Genomic DNA, 26,486 nt, shown 5'->3' with positions numbered 1-26,486 from the left:
TTTTTTAAAAATCTGGTTAATAGATTGTTTTGTTTTGCGTCCTCACACCCTGATGTTGTATTCTTAGCCTCTTTGAGTCTCAGGAGACAAAGGTGGTCTATGCATTTAAAAAAATAAAAAAATAAAATTAATTAGAATTAGACAGATAAAGATAAAATCCTCTTGCTTGCTCTTCCACTGCTAGCTTGCTAGGTAGCACCTTATTTATGAACAAAGACTCTGGAGTTTTAATGGTGGTGTCACCAACAGAAAGCAAGTAACAAACTATATCCCATAAATCGATCACCATCCAGCTTAAAGATCCCCAAAAACACCACCTACACTCACACCGATAATTGTTCCATTGTGGAACCACTGTTACCATTGCAAAGGATCTTGGGATACTCCACTGAAATTTCTCCCCTCCTGCAACTGAAACCTGTTAGATTCAGTCCTGCCCTCTTACATTTGAAAGCCTTTCAGGTATTTAAAGAATGTGATCCTTCAGTCTTCTCCAGATGAACCCTGACCACCTTCATTGCCCTCTTCTGATCCCGCTCCAGTTTTCGTGGATCTGCCTTTAAGCATAGTGTTCAGAAGTAAACCTCCTCTGAAGTTAGAGTTTCCAACCTCCAGTTGGGGCCTGAAGATCTCCCAGAATTACGGACTTCTGGGTTTCAGCACTTCAACGATGGCCGCCTCTTCTCGGAGTTCCGAGAGATGTGTGCCATGAATCAGTGGATAGAAGGGGGCGTGATCGTCCGCGGGCCCCCCCGGGTCCCCTGTGGTGGACTCCTAGCCATGGGGCTTTTGGAGAGCCCTTCCTCCGGCAAACGGCCGGCAAAGGGGGGCTACTCTCTGCCCCGAAGGTCCTGCCCTGATTCCCAGTATTGGACTCGAAGCGCACACCGGGATAAGCGTATGGAGGTGCAGTGAACTATCTCTGCCTAGCGAGATCCCAGGGAGACCTGTTGGATCATCTTGAAGACTGATGAGTGAGTTAAAGTGGAAGTGAGACATCAAAGCCTTGATGTAAAGCCCCTCGATACAAGAGGGAGGGGGGAGGTGACGCCCCACCCCCTAAACAATTTAATGAAGCGGAATTACAACTGGGGGGGACGGAGCTAACAGCAGCAATGGACCAAAACAGAGAGTTTTCCATAAAATTTTAAGTGTTTTTAACAGATCTTCAGGACTCTGGCATGTTGTCAGCAAATGTAAACATCCCTCAAAGATGGCGATTGTGGCACAGGAGTAAGCAGGACCCAAACTTTTTACAGGAAGAAGAAGATCAACTGTGGAAGCTGTCTACCCCCTCCTGGCTTCCAGGATGTACTGGATGGGAATTGTTCTCTAATGTGGCTCTATTCTTAAAGGGACGGTGACTCCAATGGAGAAGTTGCGATTTATTGATCATGAGATCCTTAGGATTGTATAAGGATTGTATAAGGAGACTTTGGAGTAGTATTGAGTGGGCAGGCTGATTGAAAAGCGGGTTGATTTTTTTCTTTGAGCAAAGGGTTGGACTTGGACTTGCCCGGAACATATAATCAGCCTGCAAAGGATGCAGTTCATTTCTCCAATAAGTGTATGTTTAAAACAACCGAAGGAAGGATACTTTTGATCTCAGACAAGCAAGCAACAGTTGAAGGGGGGGGAGGAAAGCGGACAATCTAACAGAACGGACAGTTCTTATAAAAGTGATGGGAACTACAGGGGAAAGAAGATAAGAAGGTAGATAACAGAGAAGGAGAAATAAATTTGACTGTTTTTCACTTACTGAAGAGACTGGGTTCTAAATGAAAAATATCTAGAGGGGGGCTGTAAGCGTATAAGGTGATGCCATTGTTTTCTGAAGCCTGTAAACATGTTGCAACGATGGAAGTACTCTTTGTTTGGTCAGACAAGCTGATATTGATCTAGAAGCGATTTTTATTGAATACTCCTCATGTCTGAAAGTAACTGTTTAAGAGTAACTAGCGCTTTATAAGTATAACCTCCAACGCTTGGGCTTTTAGTTAGGTTCTTTTTACTTTTTTCCTTCATTTGTAGATTTCCCCCCCCCCTTTTCTGTTGTAGTTTTTAGAAAATGCAAATAAAAAATTTCCCCTACGGGGGGCCAAAAAACAAACAAAAAAAGAGATCTCCCAGAATTACAACTGATCGCCAGACAACAGACATCTGTTCTGCTTGAGGAAATGGCTGCTTTGGAGGGTGGAAACTACGGCATCACATCCCTGCTGAGGCCCCGCCCTTCCCTAAACCCTGGCCTCCCAAGGTTCCACCCCCATATCTCCAGTAATTCCCCAGCCTAGCTGGCATCCTTATCTGGAGTACTGTGTCCAGCTAGCAACAGTACTAATTTCTTAGTTCCTGGTCTTGCTACTGTCTTCTCCTTCTGCAACAGGCCAACAGCTGTGAAATTATGTGAATATTAATAGCCATGGGGCTAGATCCTATGATCCATAAACGGAACAACTTCATGGAACTGATCTTTTCCATTTCCCATTGCCAGAGCTGCCAAGAGCCACCATAGGCCCCAGACAAAGGTTCACTCTGGACACCATTGCACCACCCAAACCCAGCCAAACATCATATGCAAACAAATCACATGAATAGTCTGCTGAATGGTTAGTTAGCTGCCGGAGGTTGCAGCTTCGGCGGCACTTGAAAAGGCGCAGAGGGAGTAGAAGCAAAAGCACCTTAACCTGCCACACACTGTGGGCCCAGTCCACTTAAATCACTTTAAAATGGCAGCAGCATCGTGGGTATGGTTGCCAACCTCCATATGGCACCTGGAGATCTGGAATTATAAGTCCATATCACAGAGATCCATATGTCCATATCATAGAGATCAGTTCCTGTTATGTATTGATACGGACATGTCTGGACATGTAGCGCTAAGGAAGCCATGCTGTCTAGCGCACCTTCAGGATTTAGAACAATAGCTGACTTGGATCCTAGTGTGGACCAATAGGTTTGCCCAGATCCTAAGGTTGACCTATGATGGACTCTTACACTGTAAATAGCCAATCACGGGAGTGGGGTGTGTGTGTCGGGTGTTGTGTGCTGCACGGATAAAAGCAGGGTTTGAACCCGGCTAGTTTGCCTCTAGGAGAGCTGAATTTCACTAATAAATATCATCTGATCACTTGATAACACGTCTGAACCCAGTACATTATACTGGTGATGAAGGTGGGATCCCAATGAGCGAGCATAACTCCGACTCTGGCACGAGCACCGCACCGCGCAACAACAACGATCTCCAGGACACCGCACCTCGCACCACTCCCAGAAACGAGAGATCCAGGCCTCCACGCCTCGCATAGGTCACCAAGTCATGGCTGCCACTCCGGGACATCTTCCAGAATTCGACACTGCTCACCCCAAGCTGTGGGAAACGTAGGTGGAGCGGCTCAACTACTATGTCCATTTCCATGACATCACTGATGAGGAGAAAAAGAAATAGCTGCTGCTCAGTTCCTTCGGAATCGCAACCTTACGGCTGGTGCAAGATCTCCTCACTCCAAAGTCCCTGGCAGAGGTGAAGTACGATGAGTTGGTCAAGGCGATCACTGACCACTTCGCGCCACAACCGACCAAGGTGATGCGGCACCTAGACTTCTTTGAGCAGCAACAGAAGCCCGAGGAAGAGGCCATCAATTTTCTGGCCAGTCTATACCACTTGGTCACCAAATGCAGATTCCTGGACCTTGGAGATGCTCTAATGAACCAATTCGTTGTGGGTCTCTGGGGACATAAGCTCCTTTACAAGCTCATGAGCCAAGAAGAGCTAACCCTCAAGAAGGCCCTGCATGAGGCCACCGCTTACGAAAAATCGCACCGGGGTGAGCATCGTCCCGGAGATCTTTCAAAACCTAATGGACTGTCTTCTTAAAGGTATCCCCGGGGTCCAGCCATTCTTCGACGACATTTTGATCACCACCCCCACGCCCGAGAGTTTTGCCAACAGACTGCACGCCGTCCTACAGCAATTCCACACGGCCAGGTTGAAGGTGAAGTGGGAGAAGTGTTTGCTGGGGGTGCCACAGATAGAGTTCCTGGGATTCATGGTCGACACACAGGGCATTCATCCAACACCAGATAAAATCAATGCCATTGTCAACGCTCTGCTGCCCTCGTCCAAGGCTGAACTCCAGGCTTTCTTGGGGCTGCTGAACTTCTACCACTCTGTCTTGCCCCTGAAAGCCACCATCGCGGAGCCCCTGCACCGTCTGCTCGACAAACAGGCCAAGTGGGTCTGGGGCCGAAAGCAAGCCACTGCATTCCAGGCTGTCAAGGTCCTGCTGACATCGAACGCAATCCTGGTACACTTCGATGAAGCGCTTCCCGTGGCCTTCGCCTGTGACGCTTTGCCATACGGGGTCAGTGCCATCCTAAGCCACCAGCTGCCCGACAGCCGTGAGGTCCTGGTGGCTGAGTGCAACTACGCTCAAATTGACAAGGAGACATTGGCAATCTCCTCCTTCTCCATCATCTTGGCAGAGATGCTAGCTAAGCTCTGCCCTCATGGGGGTCCCCGTCTGCGGAAGCTCACCTCAGGGTTCACCCTTAGAGACTTCCAAAAAAACCTGGTGGCCGTGAAGGGTGTGTCAAGTTTCAGGTGGAATACAAACATTTCAAGGGTGCATTAGACCTACTAGTGGCCGAGGCGCAACTCACAAGCTTACTGGGTCTGTCCTGGTTCATGCCTTTGGGACTAGGGATAACTTTGGTGCACCACGTGCAGCCATCCGATTTCCAGAACGTGTGCAATGAATTCCCAGCGGTTTTCAATGGTATGGTGGGCCGCTACACAGGTCTGGCCATGGCCCTGGACCTTGACCTGGTGGTGTGGCCCATCCGTTTAAAGGCCAGGAGTGTCCCATTCACCCTCAAGCCCAAGATTGATGGGGAACTGGAATCCTAGAACTGGTGCCGCACACCCGCTGGGAGACCCACATAGTAATGCTAGTCAAGCCAAACAGGGACATCCGCATCTGTGCGGACAACAAGTGTACTATCAACAAAGCACTCCAGGACCACACATACCCAGTCCCAGTAGTCAGTCATGTTTTGGCCTCATTGGCGGGCGCAAAGATTTTTGGTAAATTGGATCTGGCCCAAGCATACCAGCAGCTTCCCGTAGACAATGCCACGGCTGAAGCCCAAACAATCGTCACATATCAGAGCACTTTTCGGGTGCGGTGTTTGCAATTTGGGGTGAGCGTCACCCCGGGAATCTTTCAAAACCTAATGGACTGTCTCCTTAAAGATATCCCCGGGGTCCAGCCATTCTTTGATGACGTTTAGATCACCGCCCCCACGCCCAAGAGTTTTGCCGACAGACTGCGCACCGTCCCACAACAATTCCACACAGCCAGGTTGAAGGTGAAGCAGGAGAAGTGTTTGCTGGGGGTGCCATGGGTAGAGTTCCTGGGATTCGCGGTCAACGCACAGGGCATTCATCCAACACTGGATAAAATCAATGCCATTGTCAACGCTCTGCCACCCTTATCCAAGGCCGAACTCCAGGCTTTCTTGGTGCTGCTGAGCTTCTACTACACTTTCTTGCCCCACAAAGCCGCCATCGTGGAGCCCCTGCACCAACTACTCGACAAACAGGCCAAGTGGGTCTGGGGCCCAAAGCAAGCCACTGCATTCCAGGCTGTCAAGGTCCTGCTGACATCGAACGCAATCCTGGTACACTTCGATGAAGCGCTTCCCGTGGCCTTCGCCTGTGACGCTTTGCCATACGGGGTCAGTGCCATCCTAAGCCACCAGCTGCCCGACAGCCGTGAGGTCCTGGTGGCTGAGTGCAACTACGCTCAAATTGACAAGGAGACATTGGCAATCGTGGTGGGGGTCAAGAAGTTCCACAACTACCTGTACAGCCAGCCCTTCACCATCGTCACTGATCACAAACCAACTTCCTCGCAGGGTACCCGTATGTGCTGTTACACTGACCCGGAAAAGCGATGGGCCACACATACGTCCTCAGCCTCTTGCTGCTGCCTTCAGGTGACTCAGACCCGGTGCCCGTGCACCAGATCCTGCTCCTTGAGGACCAGCTGGACAGGCCCCTTCAGGTAACTGATGTGTCCCGCCACATCGCTCGAGACCGCATGCTGTCCTGTGTTCTGGACTGGGTGGGGAGGGGGTGTTCCACGAGTTGGGTGGGTCCGGAGTTCACAGCATTCTCCTCTCGCCAGGACGAGCTATCAGCCCACAAGGGCTGCCTATTATGGAGAAGTTGGGTAATAGTTCCCACGCCACTACAGCAGCGAGTCCTCACGGCCCTCCATGAAATGCACCTGGGGATTGTGCGGATGAAGGCCCCGGCCCGCAGCTATATTTTGTGGCCTGGCATGGACAGTGAGATCAAGAACTCTGTCAAACATTGCCAGACGTGCCAGGAATCCCGACCAGAGCCTCCCCGGGCCCCAGCACAGCAGTGGGAATCCTTCTAGAGACCCTGGGCTTGGCTACACCTGGATTTTGCAGGTCCCTTCCAGGGCCAGCTGTTCTTCAACTTAGTAGATTCATTCACCAAGTGGCTAGAGGTGGTACCAGTTGCATCTACATCATCCCAAGCCGCCATCCACGCTATGTGGCGAATCTTCAGTACACATGGCATCCCCAACTCACTCATGACGGACAACTGGACAGCCTTCACATCAGCAGAATTCCAAGAATTTGTAAAGTACTATGCTATTCGACACATCTGCTTGGCTCCCTTCCACCCTGCAACCAATATCCAGGCCGAGAGAATGGTGAGGACAACCAAGGAGGCCCTCCGCAGAATCGTACAGGGTGAGTGGGACCACCAGCTGGCAACCTTCCTTTTCAACAACCAGATAACCCCACACACCACCACAGGTCGCAGCCCTGTGGAACTTCTAATGGGAAGGCGGCTAGCTACCCGCCTGGACAAGCTGCACCCCGACCAGGCCCTGGAGCACAGTGTGGGCTAAGAGAGCCAAGGCCCCCCCCAAGGATTCTTCCCTGGCAACCCAGTGTATGCTCACAATTTCGCAAGGGGGCCGGTGTGGATCCTGGCCAGAGTGGTCAGAGTGACTGGGCCAGTATTCTATGAGGTGTCCACAGAAGATGGACAAAGGGTACGCCGGCACATCGACCAGCTCCATGGCCACCTTCTTCCTGCAGAACCCGCAACAGCCACACTGGAGGACAGCAATGATGACCTGCCAAGCCCCAAGGAACCAGAGCGTGCGAGGCCCATGCCAATGAGCAGTGCCCAACAGGATGCACCAGCAGAGAGATCAGTTGGGTCGCCAATGCCAGTCACCACAGAAGGAAACACAGACGGCCCAGCACCGCCATCCCCTCCGGACTCAAAGGGTGAGCCCACTCCAGCCACCGCATTAGAATCCGCCACACCTCCAACTGAACTCCACCGTTCGACCAGAGAACGCGCAGGCCAACCTACCTCCAAGACTGTCAGCTAAGGGTTCCAAACCACGGGGGAAGGGGTGTTATTATTGATACAGACATGTCTGGACACATAGTGCTAAGGAAGCCATGCGGTCTAGCGCACCTTCAGGATTTAGAACAATAGCCGACTCGGATCCTGGTGCAGACCACTAGGTTTGCCCGGATCCTAAGGTTGACCTATGATGGACTCTTACACTGTAAATAGCCAATCACGGGAGTGAGGTGTGTGTCGGGTGTTGTATGCTGCATGGATAAAAGCAGGGTTCGAACCTGGCTAGTTTGTCTCTAGTAGAGCTGAATTTCACTAATAAATATGAGCTGATCACTTGCCCAAGACGCATAGAATGTTGCCTAAGACGCATAGAATGTTGGCCGTCTGTCACTGGAGAAAATGGCTGCTTTGGAGGAAGGACTCTATGGCAGTACACCCTGCTGAGGTCCCTCCCCTCCCCTTCCCAAACCTCGACCTCTCCAGGCTCCAACCCCAAAATCTCCAGGCATTTCCCAACCTTGAGCAGGCAACTGTTTCCACGGGTCAGAATTGTGTATGTCATTACATCCAGTTTGTCTCTGTGTTTTCCTGAAAGACCAGTGGAAATTTTACAGGTGCAAATCTACATGCATTCAGAACAATTACGGATATATTCCTCTTCAGTTCAAGGTTGCCCAAGACGCATAGAATGTTGGCCGTCTGTCATGAAGCCTGCTCTGCCCCAGGGTCTTGGCTTTCACCCTTTCTTCTGTTTGACTCTGGAGAACTGGGTTGGCAGCAGGCCAGTCTTTCAAAGTGGTGCAGTAAGTATATTTAAAGAACATCAGGATAAAGAACATAAACATCATGCTAACAAGCCTGCAAGGTACTTCCTGGTCATTTATTACTATAGCTACTGTGTTATTTTCCCCCCTTGTAAAATGGTGACTAGAATCCATGTTGAAGCTTGTTCCCCGGAATATTTCCTTCCTGTTTCCTGTTGCAAAATGCCATCAAAATGTGGGTAATAGACTGTAGCGCAAATTACACCTTAAGTTATATAGGCTTAGGAAGAACACTTCCCCTTGCGTTTGTTAGAAACAAAAGAGACTTTATGTAAACACAGAAAGCTTTGAGAACAAAACCACATCTTATCAGACTTCCTTGATTTATGCTGCCAAGGCTTGATGTACATTGCAGCTTTAAGTACATAGTACATTGTAAGTGAACTTCATTGTCACAAAACTGAGGATGTCACTAGATTCTTCTTTTTATGCGTATATTTGGGGTGCCGCTGGATATTGTTCCTTCTTACCAGAACAAACCTCACAGAATATAATGCATATCTCCTGTGTGATTGCTGCTTCCCCAGAGAACTTTGTAAAACAAACCTGACTGCTTCCCTTGTTCTTCAGATTTTGATCTGACCCTCCTCTTTTTTCCCTTCCGTCCATTGTCTTTCTGTCATGCTGTTCTTATTTCTTTAAAACAGGGGACATCATGGATCTGAAGAGGGCTGGTTTGAAATATGTTGTACCCAGTCAGCCTTCACAAACTGGCTTGGAATAGATAATAGTGGACAGACCCTGTTAGCAGAGCCTGTGGAAAAAATGACTTCAGCTAAAGTAAACATGCCTTGATCAGTGCTGAGTGTGGGAGAGAGCAGACAAAAGATACTAGGATTTCACAGAAGATACTAGAATTTTCCAAACCCTGCTAACCCTTCTTGTGGACTGAGATACAAAGCAAAATTTTGGTCTTTATTTCCATTCATTGGAATCCATGCTAAAATAAAAATATTCCACGGGAGCTTTCCAGGTGGGCACTGGCCTAGATCAAAGTCAAGGACAGGTACGGTTGCCAGGTCTGGATTGGAAAATACCCGGAGACTTTGGGGGTGGTTCCAGGAGAGGGTGGGGTTTGGGGAGGGGAGGGGCCTCAGCATGGTACAATGTCATAAAGTCCACCCTTTAATGCAGCCATTTTCTCCAGGGGAGCAGATCTCTGTCAGCTGGAGATCAATTGTAAAAGCAGGAGATCCCCAGGCCCCACCTGGAGCCTGGCAACCCTAAGGACAGGGCATGGACAGGTGTAGGTTCTGTTTGCACAACCCTGCTTCTATGTGTTAGATCAGGAATCCCCAAAGTGATGCCCATGGGCACAATGCCCACTGATACCTTTCCTGGCACCTAGGAAGTGTTCTAAACATTGGGTGGTTTTTTTGCCCAACAGGGCTTCTGATAAGTAGTGTGCATGCAAGAAAACATTTGTAACAATATGTTCATTTCTTTAAAAAAAATGTTCCTACTAAGCAGAGCACATGCTTGAAATGTTGAAGCGTGACTGCCATACAGGACTGCGCTCCCTGACATGTTGTGCTTGGCTCTGCCTCCTGTGGCAGCCATTTTGTGGTCTTTCTCTACCACCCTGTATCAGAATTCTACAGGGGCCTGCAGACTAGAAAAGGCTGGGGACCTCCTGTGTTAGATCACCAATGCTCAATTGGAAACAGCTGCCTGAGGAAAACAGTACAGCTCTTAACTTTGCAATCCTAAACAGAGTTTCACCCTTCTAAGTCTGTTGGAGTCAACATACATTGTATAATTCAAATAATACAGCTGTATTTCTATGTATTAACATTAAAAAGGTTCCCTCTTGCCTATGTACATACCCTGCTTAGTATGCTTAAAAATGTCTGAGAAAAAGGTCTCTTTACAGTGCAGCCCTGAATAGAGTTACTTTCTGCTTAAGCCCACTGACTTAGAAGGGACTTAGAAGTAGCCTTAGAAGGGTATACCTTCATTTAGGATTGCACTGTTAGACTCCTAGTGAAGTCTCGCCCAGTTTCCTGCAACAATTGACAACACAAAGCATCCAAACTGTGGGGAAGCAGTATGAACAACGATGTGTTTTTCTTTTGGAAATTCATAGCAATCAAAGAATGAACATAATTAGTTTTTCAACAGTTTGAAGGTTAACTTTCTTAAATAATGACCACAGCCTCCGGAAAAAAATAGTCACTGGTACTTCTTGTTTTTGATATGCCTTAAGAAACTGAACAAAGCAAATGCGTCCACTGACCCTCTCAGGAAAGACCCGTCACTTCCTGAGCGGCAATTTGCCTGTTTGCAGCAGATAGATCTTTATTGTTTGCCGCTTCCAGTTTCCAGTAATGGGAATGATTACTTGACCAGTATCTAGGCAGCTTGTACTAGGGTCCTGGAAAAACATACCAGTTCTGGCTTCCACGACTTCCATCGGTTGCTGTGCCTAACTCACTTGGAAAAAACAGAACTGGATGTTCTTTATGATTGAAGGTCCTTAAAGAAGGGTGAAAGTGGAACTAATGAATACCTTTATTCTGGAGTTTCATATCTGCTCTCCCATGACGAGATGTATTGTGTATTGGTCTTGATCCTCTTACACTGTAAGTTCCAGAGTGATCATCTCAATTTTTTAAAAAAATAACAAAATTTGTCCTTGTATTGACACCTTTAATGATGTACACTTTGCTTTTCCAGGTTGCAAACTGAAAGCTCAAGACAATGGTGAGTTATTTTTAAAAATTACATTTATGAGATCTGAAAATTTCCAGAGCAAATGGGGCTAAACAGAAAAACATTGGTCTCTCCTAGATTTGCATGCAGACAACCAAGAGAAGAATTTTGACTGTATTTCTATAAAATATATATTCTTCTTTCTTCTCATTAGAATATTACATCTGGTGATTTTGGTTCCATATTTAAATCCAAAATAGCCAATGTAATATTCAGCTTGAATCATAATTCACATAAACTAAGGCTGCAATCCTAAGAATGCTTTCCTGGGAGTAAATCCCACTGAATAAAATGGGATCTGTTTCTGTATAAATCTGTTTAGGACTGCTCTCTGAAGTATTTAGATGTATACCGATAGCCTTGTTTTGCTTTCAGTGTGACTAAAGTATATTAAACTTAAAAACTCTCCATGTTAAATGAATTATAGATTGGGCTACTAAATTACAATACACAAATAAGAAAATTCTTTAAAGCTCTTTGGCTTAACTCTAAAGCAGGATAGGAGTGGCAAACTATAAAAACTGTTGCCGGCAGGCTTTGCATCATGGGCAGGTTACAGATTATATTAGCACTTATTGATTGTGTATAGCAGCAGAACATAGTTCAGATCCTTTGGAGGCCATTTTTCATATTGATTAATCCAAAAGTAGCACGTTGCTATGTTAACCAAGGGAAAACATTTGTGTTACAATTGTAACTCAGTCTGTGTTTTTTTTAAACTAATCCTTTTTTTCCCTTCTGCCTGTGTCAAAGTTTCCTGGGCTGGCTATTTTTCCGCAGGAAAATGGCACAGGAAAAAATGGTTTAAAAGCCCAGTCTCCCTATCAGAACAGCATCCCCAGCAACTGCATTTGGAAAGGATTAAAGACTTTTAAAATAATTGCAGAATACAAAAGTTCTCACCCTAAATGTCAAGAAACGTGGCTGGCAGCAGACCTGTTTGTTTAAAACTTGGGTTTGTCTGAACGGCATGTTAAGCATAAGGGGAAAGAAAGGGGAAAGAGTTTGGTTTTCAAAGCAAAAAAGGCTTGAGGTAAGATCTGAATCCTCCCTGGAGTGGCCACTTACCTCCCTGTCTCTTCTCCCTCCAAGTACTTTTCTTCATGTTGAGCTTACTTCTTGTAAGTTTGGTGTAGTGGTTAAGATGTATTTAGATGGTGGTGTAGTGGTTAAGAACGCAGACTCTAATCTGTGAGAAATGAGTTTGATTCCCCACTCCTCCACATGCAGCTGCTGGTGTGACCGTGGGTCAGTCATAAATTCTTTCAGAGTTGTTCTCTCAAGGGCAGTTCTCCAGAGAGCTCTCTCAGCCCCACCTACTTCACAGGGTGTCTGTTGTGGGGAGGGGAAGGGAAAGGGATCATAAGCCACTCTGAGACTATGGCTGAATCTGCATTTTATGTCTTGCCCTCTCTGTGGGCTCAGGGAAGTCATATTGCTGCAGAGGGAATGCAACTTGCATCCAATGACACTCCCTCTCCTACCCCTATAAGAGAGCTTTGTCCTCTCTTATATCAATTTCCCCTCCTTCTGGCTGAATTTGCATTTGTCTTTCTCACTGGTGTCCCAGCCTTTTGACTCCGTCTTCAAAAAAAGCTGTCTACATTTGGTGTAGTTTTCACACCTCAAGAGTGCTAACATACCTTTACACGTCCACATATGTTTATCGTCCTTTGGGGCAGCTCCACTGTCATTGCACCTCTGCACTTCTTTAAAAGAATCTTCTCCAAACATTCAAAAAAGCATAGAGAAAGACGGCGTCACAGCAGCATGAAACTAATTTAAAAATGTGAATGCAGATTCGACCTCCTTCAGGTAGTGAAGGGTGGGGTATAAATCCAATCTCCTCCTCCTCCTCTTCTTCTGGTATTAAAACCTAGCTGGTAAGAAAATGACATCCAGTTCCCCATCCTTTGCTTCATGAATTAGGGCTACACAGAGCTGTAATTCACCTATACAAGATCAACAGAGATCCATGTTCATCATCACTCTAAGTAACTCAAACTTCATTGGCCTGAATTAAAAAAACAACAACCCTGCAGCAATATCAGTTACAGATGAGCTGAAATTAGAAACTGCACTCAAATTTTACATTGGCTCTTTGGAGGGAGAATTTTCCTTTCAGTATGAGTCTTAAAGGTATAAAATGAAGAAGAGCCTTTCTTAAACAGACCAGTGGTCCATCTGTTTCACACAATGGCCAACCATTAGCCCAGAATATCCAATCACAGGGCACAGAGGTCTAGGCCTTCCCAAGGTGTTGCCTCCAGCACTGGTATTCAGAGGTTTTGCTGTCTCTATGGAGGTTTCCTCTAGTCACCATGGTGGTGAACCATCAATGGACCTGTCCTCCATGAATCTATCTCATCTCCTTTTAAAGGTGTCTATGTTGTTGTTGTTCAGTCACACAGTCGAGTCTGACTCTTTGTGACCCGATGGACCACATCACGCCAGGCCCTCCTGTCTTCCGTTGTCCTCCGGAGTTTGCTCAATTTCATGTTCATTGCATCAAAAGACATCTATGCTCATGGCCATTACCACATCCCCTTGCAGTGAATTCCAGAGGGATAGTCACATTAATCTTCTATAGAAAAACATACCCCAACATCACATACAGGCTCAAGAGCTGACTGCCTATTATTGCCACCAGCAAAACTTGCCAGTCAGCTGGTAGCCTAGGAGGACTACATCTTCTGGACTGCCCACCCAGTCCAGGGGACACAGTAGGGTTGCCAGCTTTGGGTTTTGAAATACCTGGAGATTTGGGGGGTGGATTTGGGGTGGGTGGGGTTTGGGGAGGGGAGGGACCTTAGCAGGGCAGAATGCCATAGAGACCACCCTCCAGAGCAGTCATTTTCTCCAGGGCAATACATTTGGTCACCTGGAGATCAACTGTAATAGATCCCGAGGTGACACCTGTAGATTGGCAAACCCAGGACACAGTGGAACAGGCCAGGCAATGATAAGCCGGTAGAAGCACTGCTGCAATGAAGCCAAACACTGTGTAGCTGTGACTGCTGCTTCTTGTCTGCCTTTCTCAGCTCATTCTTGCCTGACCAGCCCCACTGGTGATCACTCCTGCTTGGTGGGCCTTCTCCCAATTGGGGACTATTAAGCAATGATGAGCTGAGGGAGCCAGGTGGGAAGCAACAGATACTCCACCTGGTTTTGCTGAGGCACTGCTGCTGACAGCTGGTACTTGCTTGACTAGCCTCATTGGCTGTGGCTGGTATGACTCCTACTAAAGTATTTCCGGTGGAAGATGGGGTGGAAACCCTTGGGCTTGACTCTTCTTTGGGCAGATACCAGGGTAGGGTTGCCAAGAAATATCTGAGGACTTTGGGGGTGGAGCCAGGAGACTTTGGGGGTGGAGCCAGGAGAAAGGATGTGACATCACTTTTGTGATGTCGCATCCTGTGATGCCACGTCCAGGTCAAAGGTCAAGTGATGTCACTTCAAGCAGATTGCCCGCCAAAGGAGGGATGCTGGGAGTGGGCGGTGCTAAGGAGGCGAGGCGAGTAGCGGACTACACTCTTTGAAGGCAGACGTGCCACCGACAGTCAGAGACCTGTGGCACTCTAGCCTTCGTCTCTATGGCTGCTGCTAGAGCGACCCCCGCCGGCCAATTCTTAAAAAGCGGGGGAGGGGGGATCTCCGATCTGGGGACCCTCGCCCTAACGGGGGAGTCGGCAAGCCTATACCAGAGTGACTGACAAGAGAGCCTCCATTTTCTCCATCCAGGTCTCCATCATGGGAAGGGGAAGGGTTGGAGGCCTTTTTCCAGGGTGTTTTTGACTATCCAGTATGGTTGCCAACTCCATGCTGGTAAATTCCTAGAGACTTGGGGGTGAAGCCCGTCATTCCAGTTCCAGAACACTCCTGCTACACCCTGGGGCTGTCATTCCACTCCATGGTCTCTCATTCCAGTCCCCAAAATAGCTGTTTCCTCCAAGGGAACTGACCTCTATAGCCTGGAGTAAGATGCGATTCTGGGAGAACTCCAGGCCCCACCTGGAGTTTGGCAACCTTACTTCTCAGTCTACCCCTGTCTAGGCTGGCTCTTATTGGTCTTTCTGTGCTGTGTTTGAGAGCCATGAATGGCCAATCCAAAATCCAGGAGTTTAGAGGAATCATGATCAGTTGAAGTCAAGCCAAATGGTAGAGTCCAAGCACCGCACATTTAAAGTAGGAGAATTGGATTTTGAAAAAATTGAATATATGAGCCAGTCTTGGTATAAGTCAGACCACTGGTGCACCTAGCTCAGTCAGGCCAGCTTTTACTAGCGGAGTCCCTCCAGGGTCTCTGGGAAACAAAGGCCTTTCTCAACACCTGCTGCCTGTGGTCAGTTAACTGCAGATGGCACGGGATTAAACCAGCGGCCTTCTAAACGTTCTCGTCCTTGTGCCACAGCCCCTTGCCAGTGTAAGAATTCCTCATTACATTGACATCCTGCTTCTTTTCAAGCAGCCCAGAGTAGCATGTAGACAGTTCCCAGATCCAGATCTACTTAACCAGGGTTTGTTTTGTTTGTTTTAAGAAAAAGAGGTACTGGAACTCTCAAGAGGGAAATGACGTTTTCAATCTGTATACTGAGAACTCATGAACTTTTAAACCTTTTACAAAGAATGTTGTCAAAGAGATCAGTAATGTCTCCTGTATTTCATGCTATATACATCTTGTTACTGCGTTGTCATCACTTTATTTGTTACTTTAATGTTTCATCATTGCTTGTTGACTTTATATTCAATAAAAAGTTTTGAAAGAGAGAGAGAGAGAGGGAGATTCCGGAACTCTGTTCCGGCACGTTCCCCCAGAAAAAAAAAGCCCTGTACTTAACATCAGAAATGAATTATGTGCCTTCAGACCACTCACTGAGGCATAGGGTTTAGGGTTGCCAAGTCCTGGCTTCCTCCAGGAGCGCCCGTGCGCCACGAGCATGTCACCCAGAAGCGATGCGGGCACGCCGGGGGCAGGGCTGCGGTCATCCGAGGGAAAAACATATTTTCCCTCGGATCACTGCGGCCCCGCCCCCGGCGTGCCCGGAGTGGCTATGTCACCTCCAGGTGACGTGCTGATGCCGGGCACGTCCTGTGCTTTGGGGGTGGGGTTCCCCCCAGGGCCCGATCCACCGGCAGCGGGGAACGGGCCTCTGGGGCGGGGGTTTCCCTGCCCCCCGGGGGAACTTGACAAGCCTAATAGGGTTTGAGCACTAGCACTTTTAGATATAGGAGCTCAAGAAATAGAGCTGGGAAATCAGAACAGATTGCATCAAACTATGTGAATAATAGCCCAGCCTAAGCCTAATCTTGTCACCAGTTGGAGGCTAAGCAGGGTCAGCGACGGTTAGTACTTGGATGGGAGACCACCAAGGAAGACTGGGGTTGCTATGCAGAGGAGGGCAGCGGCAAACCACCTTTCTTTCTCCCTTGCCTTGACAACCGCATGGTCCTGGGGTGGCCATGTGCTAGATATGACTTGATAGGACACAGTTGTTATTTTTATTATGTGAATGATTGTATGGCTTGGTATTTATTGGTACCACTAATGTTTCTGTTATTTAATAGAATACTGAGCTGGAGGGGCTATTGCTCTTCAGCTGTGCAATTCCTTACGTATGAAGATGATTTCACATGACACCGTCTTTCAGTTCTGTTTCTTTCCACTGCGTGCTCCCTGTGATTTGCCTCCAAACTGCTAGCAGTGACTTCAAGCCATGCCACAGTTGGCTACCTGTAGTGATTGTCTGCTCCCAGAAATCTCTGGTTCCTAGAACTCTTGCGATGATTGCAAAGGGGTAGCCATCTTAGTCTGTCAAAATGAATGTTGTTAGTCTTTAAGACGTCACTAGATTTTTGTTTTATTCTAACATTTTGTTTTATATGCTGAGTGGAGATTAATCACAGTAATGAATCAGATAGCAAGTATTTAAATACACAATGGCAGGCGCCAACTTAGATGTGGCTGTCCTGAGGCTGTACTGCTAAAAGGCACTCTGCATGGGTTTGCCCTGAAAGACCACTTGGAAACTCCAGTTGATGCAGAACACCACAGTCCAGTTACAGCTGAGCATCAGGTGAAACATATAAGTCACTCCTATTCGGCGGATACTCCATTGGTTACCGGTAAGTTAACAAGTCCAGTTCACCAGTTCAAGGTTCTGGTTATCATCAGCAAAGCCCCAAATAGCCTTGGACTTACATACCTGCAGGACTGCCTCTCCCCTATGTTCCACTGTGGTCCCTGCCACACGGGAGGGGGAAGGTACGGGCAAAGTGCAGCTTTTTAAAACCGCACCAAAAGAAACACGCGGCGGCGGGATCACATTGATCCCCTGAGCCGCGGCGCATTCCCTCCCCGGCATGATCAGATGCCGGGGGAAGCCACAGTGGGGAAAGGGAGGCTGCTGAACTGCGCATGTGTGAGCATGCACAGTTCAGCCAGGACCCTGGGATGCACCGGCAGAAGGACGCGCCGGCGATCCCATGGCCAGGCTTGATGCAGCTATGCTGGAAGGTCCACTTTGGTAGGTGGTGTATTTTTGCTGCGGCTTTTCAGGCGGAAGGGCCGGATCGGGGACTGGTGCGCAACGCTTCCCAGATGTTGCGGTGGGATCGCGCCCGTTTGCTGCGCCCCCGATCCATCCCTCTCCCGGCCCAAAACCATTCGTGTGACCGGAGCCTGTGATGGTTTTACTCATCTGAACAAAGCTTTCTAAAGGTGCTACCCTGCCCATGGGTAAGATCAGCAGCTGCCCATTCCCAAGCATTCTCAGTGGTGACTCCCACATTGTGAAACAGCCTACCGGAGGAGGTCCAGAAAGCTGGAACTTCTCTCATTCCACACAATATGCAAAATGGTAATGTTCAAGAGGGCATTTTTAAAAACAGCTGAGAACTGTAGTAGAATGAACAGCCCAGTAGGGCAGCTTTATAATGGAACAGGATTGCAGCCCACTACAATTAGATTTCTTTAATTGGCCGACACAGCCCAAGCAATTATATGAATAGCTTTTGGATATTAAACAGCCATTTGTTGAACAATTTGCCCTTTCTTCGATTATAACTGAAAGCGCCTCTCACTAACATTTTTCATCTTTTCCAGTGGTCACCTTAAATGAACCTGTACTCAGCGCCAGTCCATCTAAAGAAGTACAGAATGGCGAGTTAGTAACTCTCAACTGTTCAGTGGAAACAGTCAAAAGTGGCAATTTTGTGCCGAATTATACATTTAAAATTTCCAGATATGATGATCTTCTGGTCAGTATCACATCAGAGCAAGAATGGGTGTTGCATAGAATCTACCCAGCCAGATTTTCTCATTCTGGAGAATATTACTGTGAGGTTAATGTTAACGGGAAAACAAAGACCAGCAATGTTTTACTTCTTCGAGTAAAAGGTAGGCATTTCTTCATCACTGCTTATTTTCTAGCTAAGAAGTGTCTGGATCCTAAAATAATACCCTTGTTTAGCAACAGTAGTGAAAGTAATCTGGCACAGGGCGGCATATGGTACTGGTAAGGAAGGGATCAAAGTGGTACCCCTCATCTCCCCCACACCGAGGCTATACCAGTTAGTAATTTCAGTTCCTTTCACACCTGCTTACAGATCTGTGACTGATCACTCTATTTTCTGTTTGTAGTTATAGAACCTGTTTTTCCCCCTTGATGTTTTCCTTCTGTATTTTCACTGTTGGCAATTCTGGCCCTTTCTGCACCTGTGTTTTGCCTCCGTTTCATAGCGCATCTTATTCTTCTGTTCTGCATTCTCTCCCGCTTTCACTTCCACTTTGTGTCGGGGCTTTCTCTTGTTTCTGCATTGGTTTTACATAAATCTGCATTCAGACCGCTTCCAGCACACTTTTGCCCCCCGCAGCCACCAAAACTCCTTTTGCTGCGATTCTTTGTTCTCATCCACTTTCAAATCGCTAAACCCTTTGTTTCTGTGGGTATTTTAAGTGCTGCCCACTGCCCTCCCCTGTTTCCGCCTCTCTCTCTTTAGGTTGACGCTCCCTCCCTGTTCTGTTTTCTTTCCCTCCTTCTCCAAAGACAAAAGAGGACATGTCCTCCCGCTCAGGCAAACGTTTAAAAAAGCCACAGAGAGCATAAGAAGGAATCAGTAAATATAAAGGACTAAAGGGTTCCCTGCTCCCAAATGTGTCAGTCTTGCATGTGTGGGCCTGGATTTCCCCCTCCCTTCCCTTTCTTTTTGCAGCATCACGGAGGGAGGGAGCTGTTGGCAGCCAGTTAGATGAAAATGCAGGTTTTGGTTGTAGATGTAGAATGCATACAGAATACACAAATAAACTGGAGGGGGAGAAAACAGTGCAGAGGGAATGTGTGCAAGTGCAAAGTCAACCCTTAAGGCCTGACTCCTCGGATTCTCCGGAGCAAGCTGTCAGAGCAGAAAGGGCCTCTGTGGTTCTCTGCCCCTTTGGTATCTTCCACTTAGCTTCATTATCTGTTCTTTAGGCTATAATGTGTTGCATGTGACCATCTGCCATATATCTTTCTTCTAGTTATTTTCTATTTCTCACTATCCCTTCTTCCAGCTGTTTCCTTCACAGATGTGCTCTTACTGCTTTCCTATGATTAGGTTGGAGATATTTTACTCCTGTTTCTAACTTACTTCTTCCCCCGCCCCCACCACTGCCAACAACAACAATATTGACTCTGTCCTTTCCCAAGCTTGGTGCTTTAGGATGACAATGGCTTCTCTTTCTTTCTTTCCCAGATCCCCATACTTAACTGTAGGCTTTAGTGTCTCAGTACCCCTAGCATTCGCCACAAAAGCTTTCTTCCTCCGGTTCTGAAACCAATTATCTGTGTTCTTGCACTTTCCATCAATTTGATCATATCTTTCCCACTTAACCCTCTTCTGTGGCTCCCCTTTCTCATCACTTCCAGCATCCACTTTTGACCTTGTATCACTACTATGTATTCCATCCGTCCAAAAACTGCTTTTAAACATTAGCAGTTTTGTCATAAATTGTTACACAACAGTAGTTATTGTATCCTCCTGGATCCTGTAAACCATAGATGAAATAAATTCACAGAACAGATCTCTACCCCCTTCTCCCTGCAACACCCCCCACGAGCTGCCTCTGAAGGTCATGGGGGCCCTTAATAACAGAGTTCGATGCAGTTAACTCCCCCTTTAAAGCATGTATATTTGGCGAGAAGAGGTTTCCTCCAGTGTTATTCTTCTTGTTGCAGACTGTCTCCCCCCATGGCGTATCCCATTGCCATTGAGGGTCTCCAACACTCAGAAAGGGGCAGAAAGCTGCAGAGAAAAAGGGAGAAACCCATTCTGTTAACTTGTTCCATTTGTGTTTCATAGGATCCAGTCCTAGCATGTGAAATTCCTTGATTAACGATAACTGTGATCAAGAAACAGTGTCATCAAGGAACAGTTAAAGGAGATTAATTAGAGTATCCCAAGAATAATGAGTTGAAGATAAACTATCTAGGCTAGGCAGGTGACATCTGCTGGCCACAGCATGGAAGATTTGCCCATTTAATCGGTGCCCCCGTGCAAAGACCTTGCTCAGCGTTAACTGCCTTGGAAAACCGCAGAAATATCTGACTTCTGCAGCATTGACTTGTACAACATATGTTTTTTTTTTTAAAAAAATGCTGTCTCTGTTTATCAAATGTGAAAGTGAACAAAACTCCTTGCCTACCCAGCCTCTGAAATTATGCCAGTGATCCACATTTATGAGAAAGAGATGTGGTCTTTTGAAGGATCATTTACAAGGGCCTGTTAAAATATCTTTCATCTGACCTGATCTCTATCACAAACAGAAGAAGCAGGAGCTATCCTCGGGATCATACTCTTTCTCCATCATGCTCATTGTTGGAAAAGTGTAATAACTGAACTGCAGAAGATGTTCATGGTAAAAGAATGCCCGTGGTCAAATAACTATGGGATACCTCTTGTCGTTAATTTGGGTCCCTGTGCTACAACTCATACACTACCTACCTTCTCCTCGGTCCAATGCTGATTGGCAGAGTGGGCTGTGGTACTGACTGTAGCCTCTGCTGGGGACCTTGCTAAGATCTTCCCTATGGGTCTACATGTCCTAGATGCCCTCCAGGAGGCCAGGCCTAGGATAGGGCCTGGTGAAATTGGAGGCCAAAGGAAGGCCAGTCCTCACCAGGAGGCTGGGCCATGAGAGAAATCATGTAGGGCCCCACTGAAGAGTAGGAATGCCAACCTCCGGGTGGGACTTGGGGATCCTCCAGCATTCCAGCTCATCTCCAAACTACAGAGTTCAGTTCCCCTGGAGAAAATGGGTGCTTTGAAGGGTGGACTCTGTGGCATTGTACCCCGCTGAGATTCCTGTCCTCCCAGTCTCCATTCCCAAATCTCCAGGAGTTTCCCAACCTGGAGCTGACAAACACTATTCCCCCACTGGTGGACAGGGGGGACCCGGCAACCCTGCTGAAGAGGGAAAGTGTCCTTCTTCCAGGAGGTGAGTGGCAGAGAAGCTGCTACCAGCAGGAGAGGATCCCTCCCCCAAGGAGGGGTGGGTTGGACCCTAGAAGAGCCAGGTAGAGTAGGAACCACATGGCGGCTGCCTAGAAAATTTTGTTTTTTTCTTGCTGGCTCCTTTATGTGTTAATCTTGCCCTGTTTTTTGAGAACATATCCCCATTAAAGTTGCTCACAAGTGTTTTTGTGGCCCTACCTGTTTGGTGCTTAGGCACTTTGTTCAATGAAGCAGCTTGTTTTAACTTGCCTGGGTCCTCACGCCAGTTTGGTGTAGTGGTTAACTCTTACTCTTCCCCAACCCTACAGTCCCAGTTCCTTTTATGGGTCCCTGTGACTGCTATTAATAAAAATTTAAATAAAGGGGAGATCTGATCTCAGGCATCCAACAGCTTATTTAATTTGGCCCTAGTATAGCCATGAAGATAGACATGTTCTGATTAACGGCCACTGGTTGTTTTCTCTTCAAAAGGAATAATGAAGCCAAAACTGACTGTTCAGAAAACACAAGTGACGGAAGGAGAAAATGTATTGTTACGTTGTGAAGTAACAGGAGAAAATCCTCCTTTTTATTTCACATTTTATAAAATCCGACATTCTCCAAGTAATTCCTCAGTGAGTAAGACTAAGCTTGAAAAAACGGAAAACTTTGCAGAGGTGGAATTTCCAGTCAATGAGGGAGACACCCTTTTGTTTTTTGAATGTGTTGTGAAGATATCTTTAGCAGTGGTGTCTGAGACATCAGAACCCAGTAACAGAGAAGTCATTGGTGTTGCTGGTAAGTCAGCCTGTTTTTAAATTTTGCTTTATATTTTAATTTCTATATTTTAAATTCATTTCATCGTTATTTGTTCTTGTACCCATTAGCTCTGTTGACCCCAAATACCTTTTGACCTTTTACTATATAGTCATCCATGATGGTTATGTGTTTATAAATTGCAATCATAAATCCCCTGTCATCTTTTTCCCCCTAGACTGGTTAGTAATGACAACTGTAGCCCTCAAATATCTGATGTGCACAATTCCTTCCCTTTGATGCTGGTCATATATAATTTCTTCTGTCTAAGAGCCCAGCTTAGCCTACATGAACTACACCACACAATCAAGCAAATTACTTACACACTACATTTTTATCAGCATACATCAGTCTCCTTCATTTTACCTTCAGAACCACCTTCTGAGGGTGGTTAGGCTGAGAGAGTGTGACTACAGCTGCCAGACCTCCAGCCTACAAAGTGGCAGTGGAAGGGAAAAAAATTAAGCTCTGGTGTCATCTGCCCCACTACATCGCTTCAGGGGAAAACCCAGAAGTGACATAGGTAACTCTAGGAATCGCTGGAAACTTTATGGTTTTACCATAGAGTTTCTGGCTATTCCTAGAGTCACCCTACGTCACATTCAGGTTTTCTCCAGAAGTGATGTAGTGCACACAGGACATCACAGCTCCCCCCCCCCATATCTCTACCCCCGAGCCTCCTGATGTGTTGTAGTTTCCTGTCAAAAGCAGCTGTAGAAATTTCAGACTACGGAAACAAAGTATATGTAGAGCTTTTAACTTTATTATTTCTTCTGTCTTGACTTACTCTTTTGCAGAGCCATTTTCTGTTCCCAATATAACCGTCTATCCACCGAATGTTGTAGAAGGAGACAATATTTTGATAAAATGTACTACTATCCTAAGTCGTAGGCATGAAATTGAAATGATCCTCCAGAAGGACAAAAACATCCTTAACAATTCGAGGGGTGGAGAGTCTGTGACATACTCTGCAGTAGCTACAATGGAGAACAGTGGCAATTATACTTGCAAAGTGGAACTTGGGAGAGTGTCCAAAACTGTCACAGTGAATGTTGTAGTGGCAGGTAAGAGTTCTCTGTCTCAGTTGTGTTAGCTCAGAAGGCAGACACCTCTCTAGGTAAGATCTGAGCATATCTAGTCACTGAGCTAAATCTATCATCTGATTTTTTGGGGCGTTCAGAGCAGAGTTCTGACTGAAGCACTACGGCCACTAATCTCTAGTGTGGGATCAGCTCAAAATGTATACAATTTGTGGTCCTGGGGTGAATGAGCATATCTGATCCTAGCAAGCCTCTTGCTTCCTCAGCTGAGTCTAGTGCTCATTCTCCTTCAGTCTATATCTCAGATAGAAAACTATGATAGGCACAAATTGTCTTGTCCATATGACCCATGATGACTAGGAATTACCATAGTGACATGCTACTGAGTCATCATAAGCAGTCATTGTTTTCATTAAAATGACAGCGTATAACAATTGAATGTTAATATAGAATTGGGACGGCAGTGTATTGCAATTGACATAACAACAGAGCAGAAACTTAAATCTGAACTCTTCGATAACTGACCTGCGTTCTGACTTAAACTGATCTGGAATCTGATGATGACTGCTAGAATTTTAATAGCCAAGTATTGGGGGATCAATCGTGTATACCTTTTGTCTTAGGAGAGTTAAATGTTGGGGTCTAATTGAAACAGTGGAGCTTACTGATCTCTTGAACAAACAAGGACAATTTTATGAAAATGCATTATAATTTAGATATTGATTCACGTGTGGCATTTTCCATTGTGCAAATGCTATTCACTGTGTATTTTTGTACCATAGTTGTTTTCTACTTTAATAATTTTTAAAAACATTTAAAAAGGGGAAACATTATATACCCGCATCAGAAATGCCATATCCATAAAGGATGACTAGATGCCCTGATATCATTGAACAATAACTGCACATCTGTTGTATTATACATTAGAGATGTGGAAAGGCTATAAATGTATTACCTTTCTGTTTTCTCTCTTTTGCAGAGCTGTTTTCCAAACCAATACTACATACTTCTAAAAAAGACCTGGATGAAGGTGGCACGATAGAAATGTCATGTCTACTTAATAGCTCATTGCTGTTAAATGTCTCACTCATGAAGGATAATACATTCTTGATGGCCTCTACTTCTTATGCCTTTACGGCCTACATAGCTAACAGTGGAGTCTACGATTGTAGGGCGGAGACTAAAGGAATCATCAAAAAGAGTGACCCTGTACGGATACGTGTTTACTGTGAGTTGATATATAGATCTCTGAGCCTTCCTGTTTGATCAACAAGGAACTATTAGTTGCTGAATGAAGCTCTTGCTCATGTCAGCTGTTATGTTATTGCAGTGCCTCGGTGTGTCTGCAGTACACCTATCTCAGCAAGATACATAAGCGTGATCCAGAAGGATACGGCACTGCAAGTGCCCTGATGCATGTGGTTGGGGCCATATAGGTTTCTCCAGGGTTAAGCAAAGGGGAGGCATATCGAGGGGTGTGTTTGAGAAACCTGGTCAATGGCAAGAGGAAAGGTAATGCACTCCCATTGACTTGGAATCCACTAATGAGGAGATATCTCTGGTGCTGCCTAGCGGAAAGGAGCAAGCGGGCATTTGGAGAGAGGCTGTGAGCCCCACAGAGCACACCATCCCTTGGTACTCTCAGTTATTAGAAGAAGTGAATGTGACTGTGATCAGCTTGCCCTGTATCGTTTTTCCTACCTCAGTGACTAATTGTTGGTACGGGCCCTTATTGCTTTTGCTCCGGGTTTTTATTGTGAGATTGTTTGAGCTGGTTTGATATTTTTTAAAACAGTTTATTAATAGGATATGATAACATTTTCATCATTTTCATTACAACACATATTCTTATTCTTCACATATCCCGTTTTTATAATATCTTTCTCCCCACCCCCTTGCTTGGCTTCCCACAATGCTCCTATCCCGTTATCTACTTCTTATCTTCTTAATTTCACTCATAACTTTATAATACTCAATATCATTAAACATTTAATTCTTACTTATCCGTATCTATCTCACATATCCAGGTAACCTTAAATTTCAATTTTCCCTTAAATCATTCTCTGATATTCTATTTTAATACTCATCAAAACATAGTAAATTATTTGTGACATCCCAGTTCATTTCCAAATATTCTTTAAAATCTTTCCATTCTTCAAAAAAGTCTTCATCTTCTTGATTATTTAACTTCCTTGTAAGTTTATCCATTTCGGCCATAAACCATACTTTTTTAATCCATTCCCATATTTCTGGTAGCTTATCTTGCTTCCAATATTGTGCATAAGTCATTCTAGCAATAGTAATCAGGTACCATAACAGAGTTTTTTTGGTGACATTTACTTCTTGAGCTGGTTTGATATTAAACTTTTTCTGCCTGGCTTTATGATACAGAGGCGTAAAAAATATATATACTGCTGCTCAAATTGTTTAATCTGCCCCCCACCAGTCTCTTTTTCTATTTTTATTAGTAAGTGCTATTCTTGGTTACTTTGTTTTGAGCCCTTTGGTGTGTTCTTAACACAGAGAGCAGGCTATAAATATTTTGAACAAATGCCTACCAAAAAGGAAGCCATATGTTTTGTACCATGTACTGATGGAGGAAACTTTTCCCCTTCCATTGGTGAAAAGACAGTGCTGTTGAGCACGGAAAGTATGCTTTTCCTTCACCACTGCATAGCCAGGGATTAAGCTGGGATGGATAAGGTTGGGGTAGGCAGATTTTCAAGTGCAAAGTGTGTAGCTTTCTGGCAGGCTTGAGTTCCTGCAGAATTATACCTTTCTGGGTCCATCGAAGTCAATGGGAAGGATGTAACTCTCCTTAGGACTGTGCATGCAAGTATGTTAAGTACCATCAAGTTACTTCTGATTTATGGTGACCCTAGGAATTAAGGTCCTCCAAAACATCCTGTCGTTAACAGCCTTGCTCAAGTCTTGCAAACGGAGGGCTGTGGCTACCCAAGGGCGTAGACTTTCCAATTTCCCAGGGGGGGCTGGGGCTGGGCCAGAGGCATTGCTAAGTCATTAAAAGAACTGGGACCCAATGACATCACAGGGAGGAGCTAGTGATATCACAGGCATGGTTACTATCTATGGAGGTGGACCCATGTGGGATTTAGGGATGGGCTCCCCAGAAATTTAGGGAGGCCTGGGAACAGCCCTAGCAATGTCCCTGGGCTGGGCTAACCCCAGGAACAGTTGCCT

General features: G+C 46.0%; 1 protein-coding gene across 3 annotated transcripts in view; it reads left to right on the top strand.

Annotated features, from left to right (window-relative positions):
- Positions 1 to 10,591: 10,591 nt before the first annotated feature.
- PECAM1 (platelet/endothelial cell adhesion molecule 1) overlaps positions 10,592 to 26,486 on the top strand; it is a 79,792-nt gene continuing 63,897 nt past the window's right edge. For all 3 annotated transcript variants that reach the window (XM_015429413.1, XM_015429412.1, XM_015429411.1), the window contains exons 1-6: positions 10,592 to 10,832; positions 10,927 to 10,953; positions 18,065 to 18,358; positions 21,922 to 22,227; positions 23,043 to 23,309; positions 24,265 to 24,513. In XM_015429413.1, coding sequence (XP_015284899.1) covers positions 10,799 to 10,832; positions 10,927 to 10,953; positions 18,065 to 18,358; positions 21,922 to 22,227; positions 23,043 to 23,309; positions 24,265 to 24,513 — 1,177 coding nt within the window. In that variant the 5' untranslated portion in view covers positions 10,592 to 10,798. The remainder of the gene's footprint in view (positions 10,833 to 10,926; positions 10,954 to 18,064; positions 18,359 to 21,921; positions 22,228 to 23,042; positions 23,310 to 24,264; positions 24,514 to 26,486) is intronic.

This window comes from Gekko japonicus, unplaced genomic scaffold, assembly GCF_001447785.1.
Source record: "Gekko japonicus isolate JY-2015 unplaced genomic scaffold, Gekko_japonicus_V1.1 scaffold67, whole genome shotgun sequence".
Taxonomy (NCBI): Eukaryota; Metazoa; Chordata; class Lepidosauria; order Squamata; family Gekkonidae; genus Gekko; species Gekko japonicus.
This window is presented reverse-complemented; position numbering and strand designations above follow the sequence as displayed.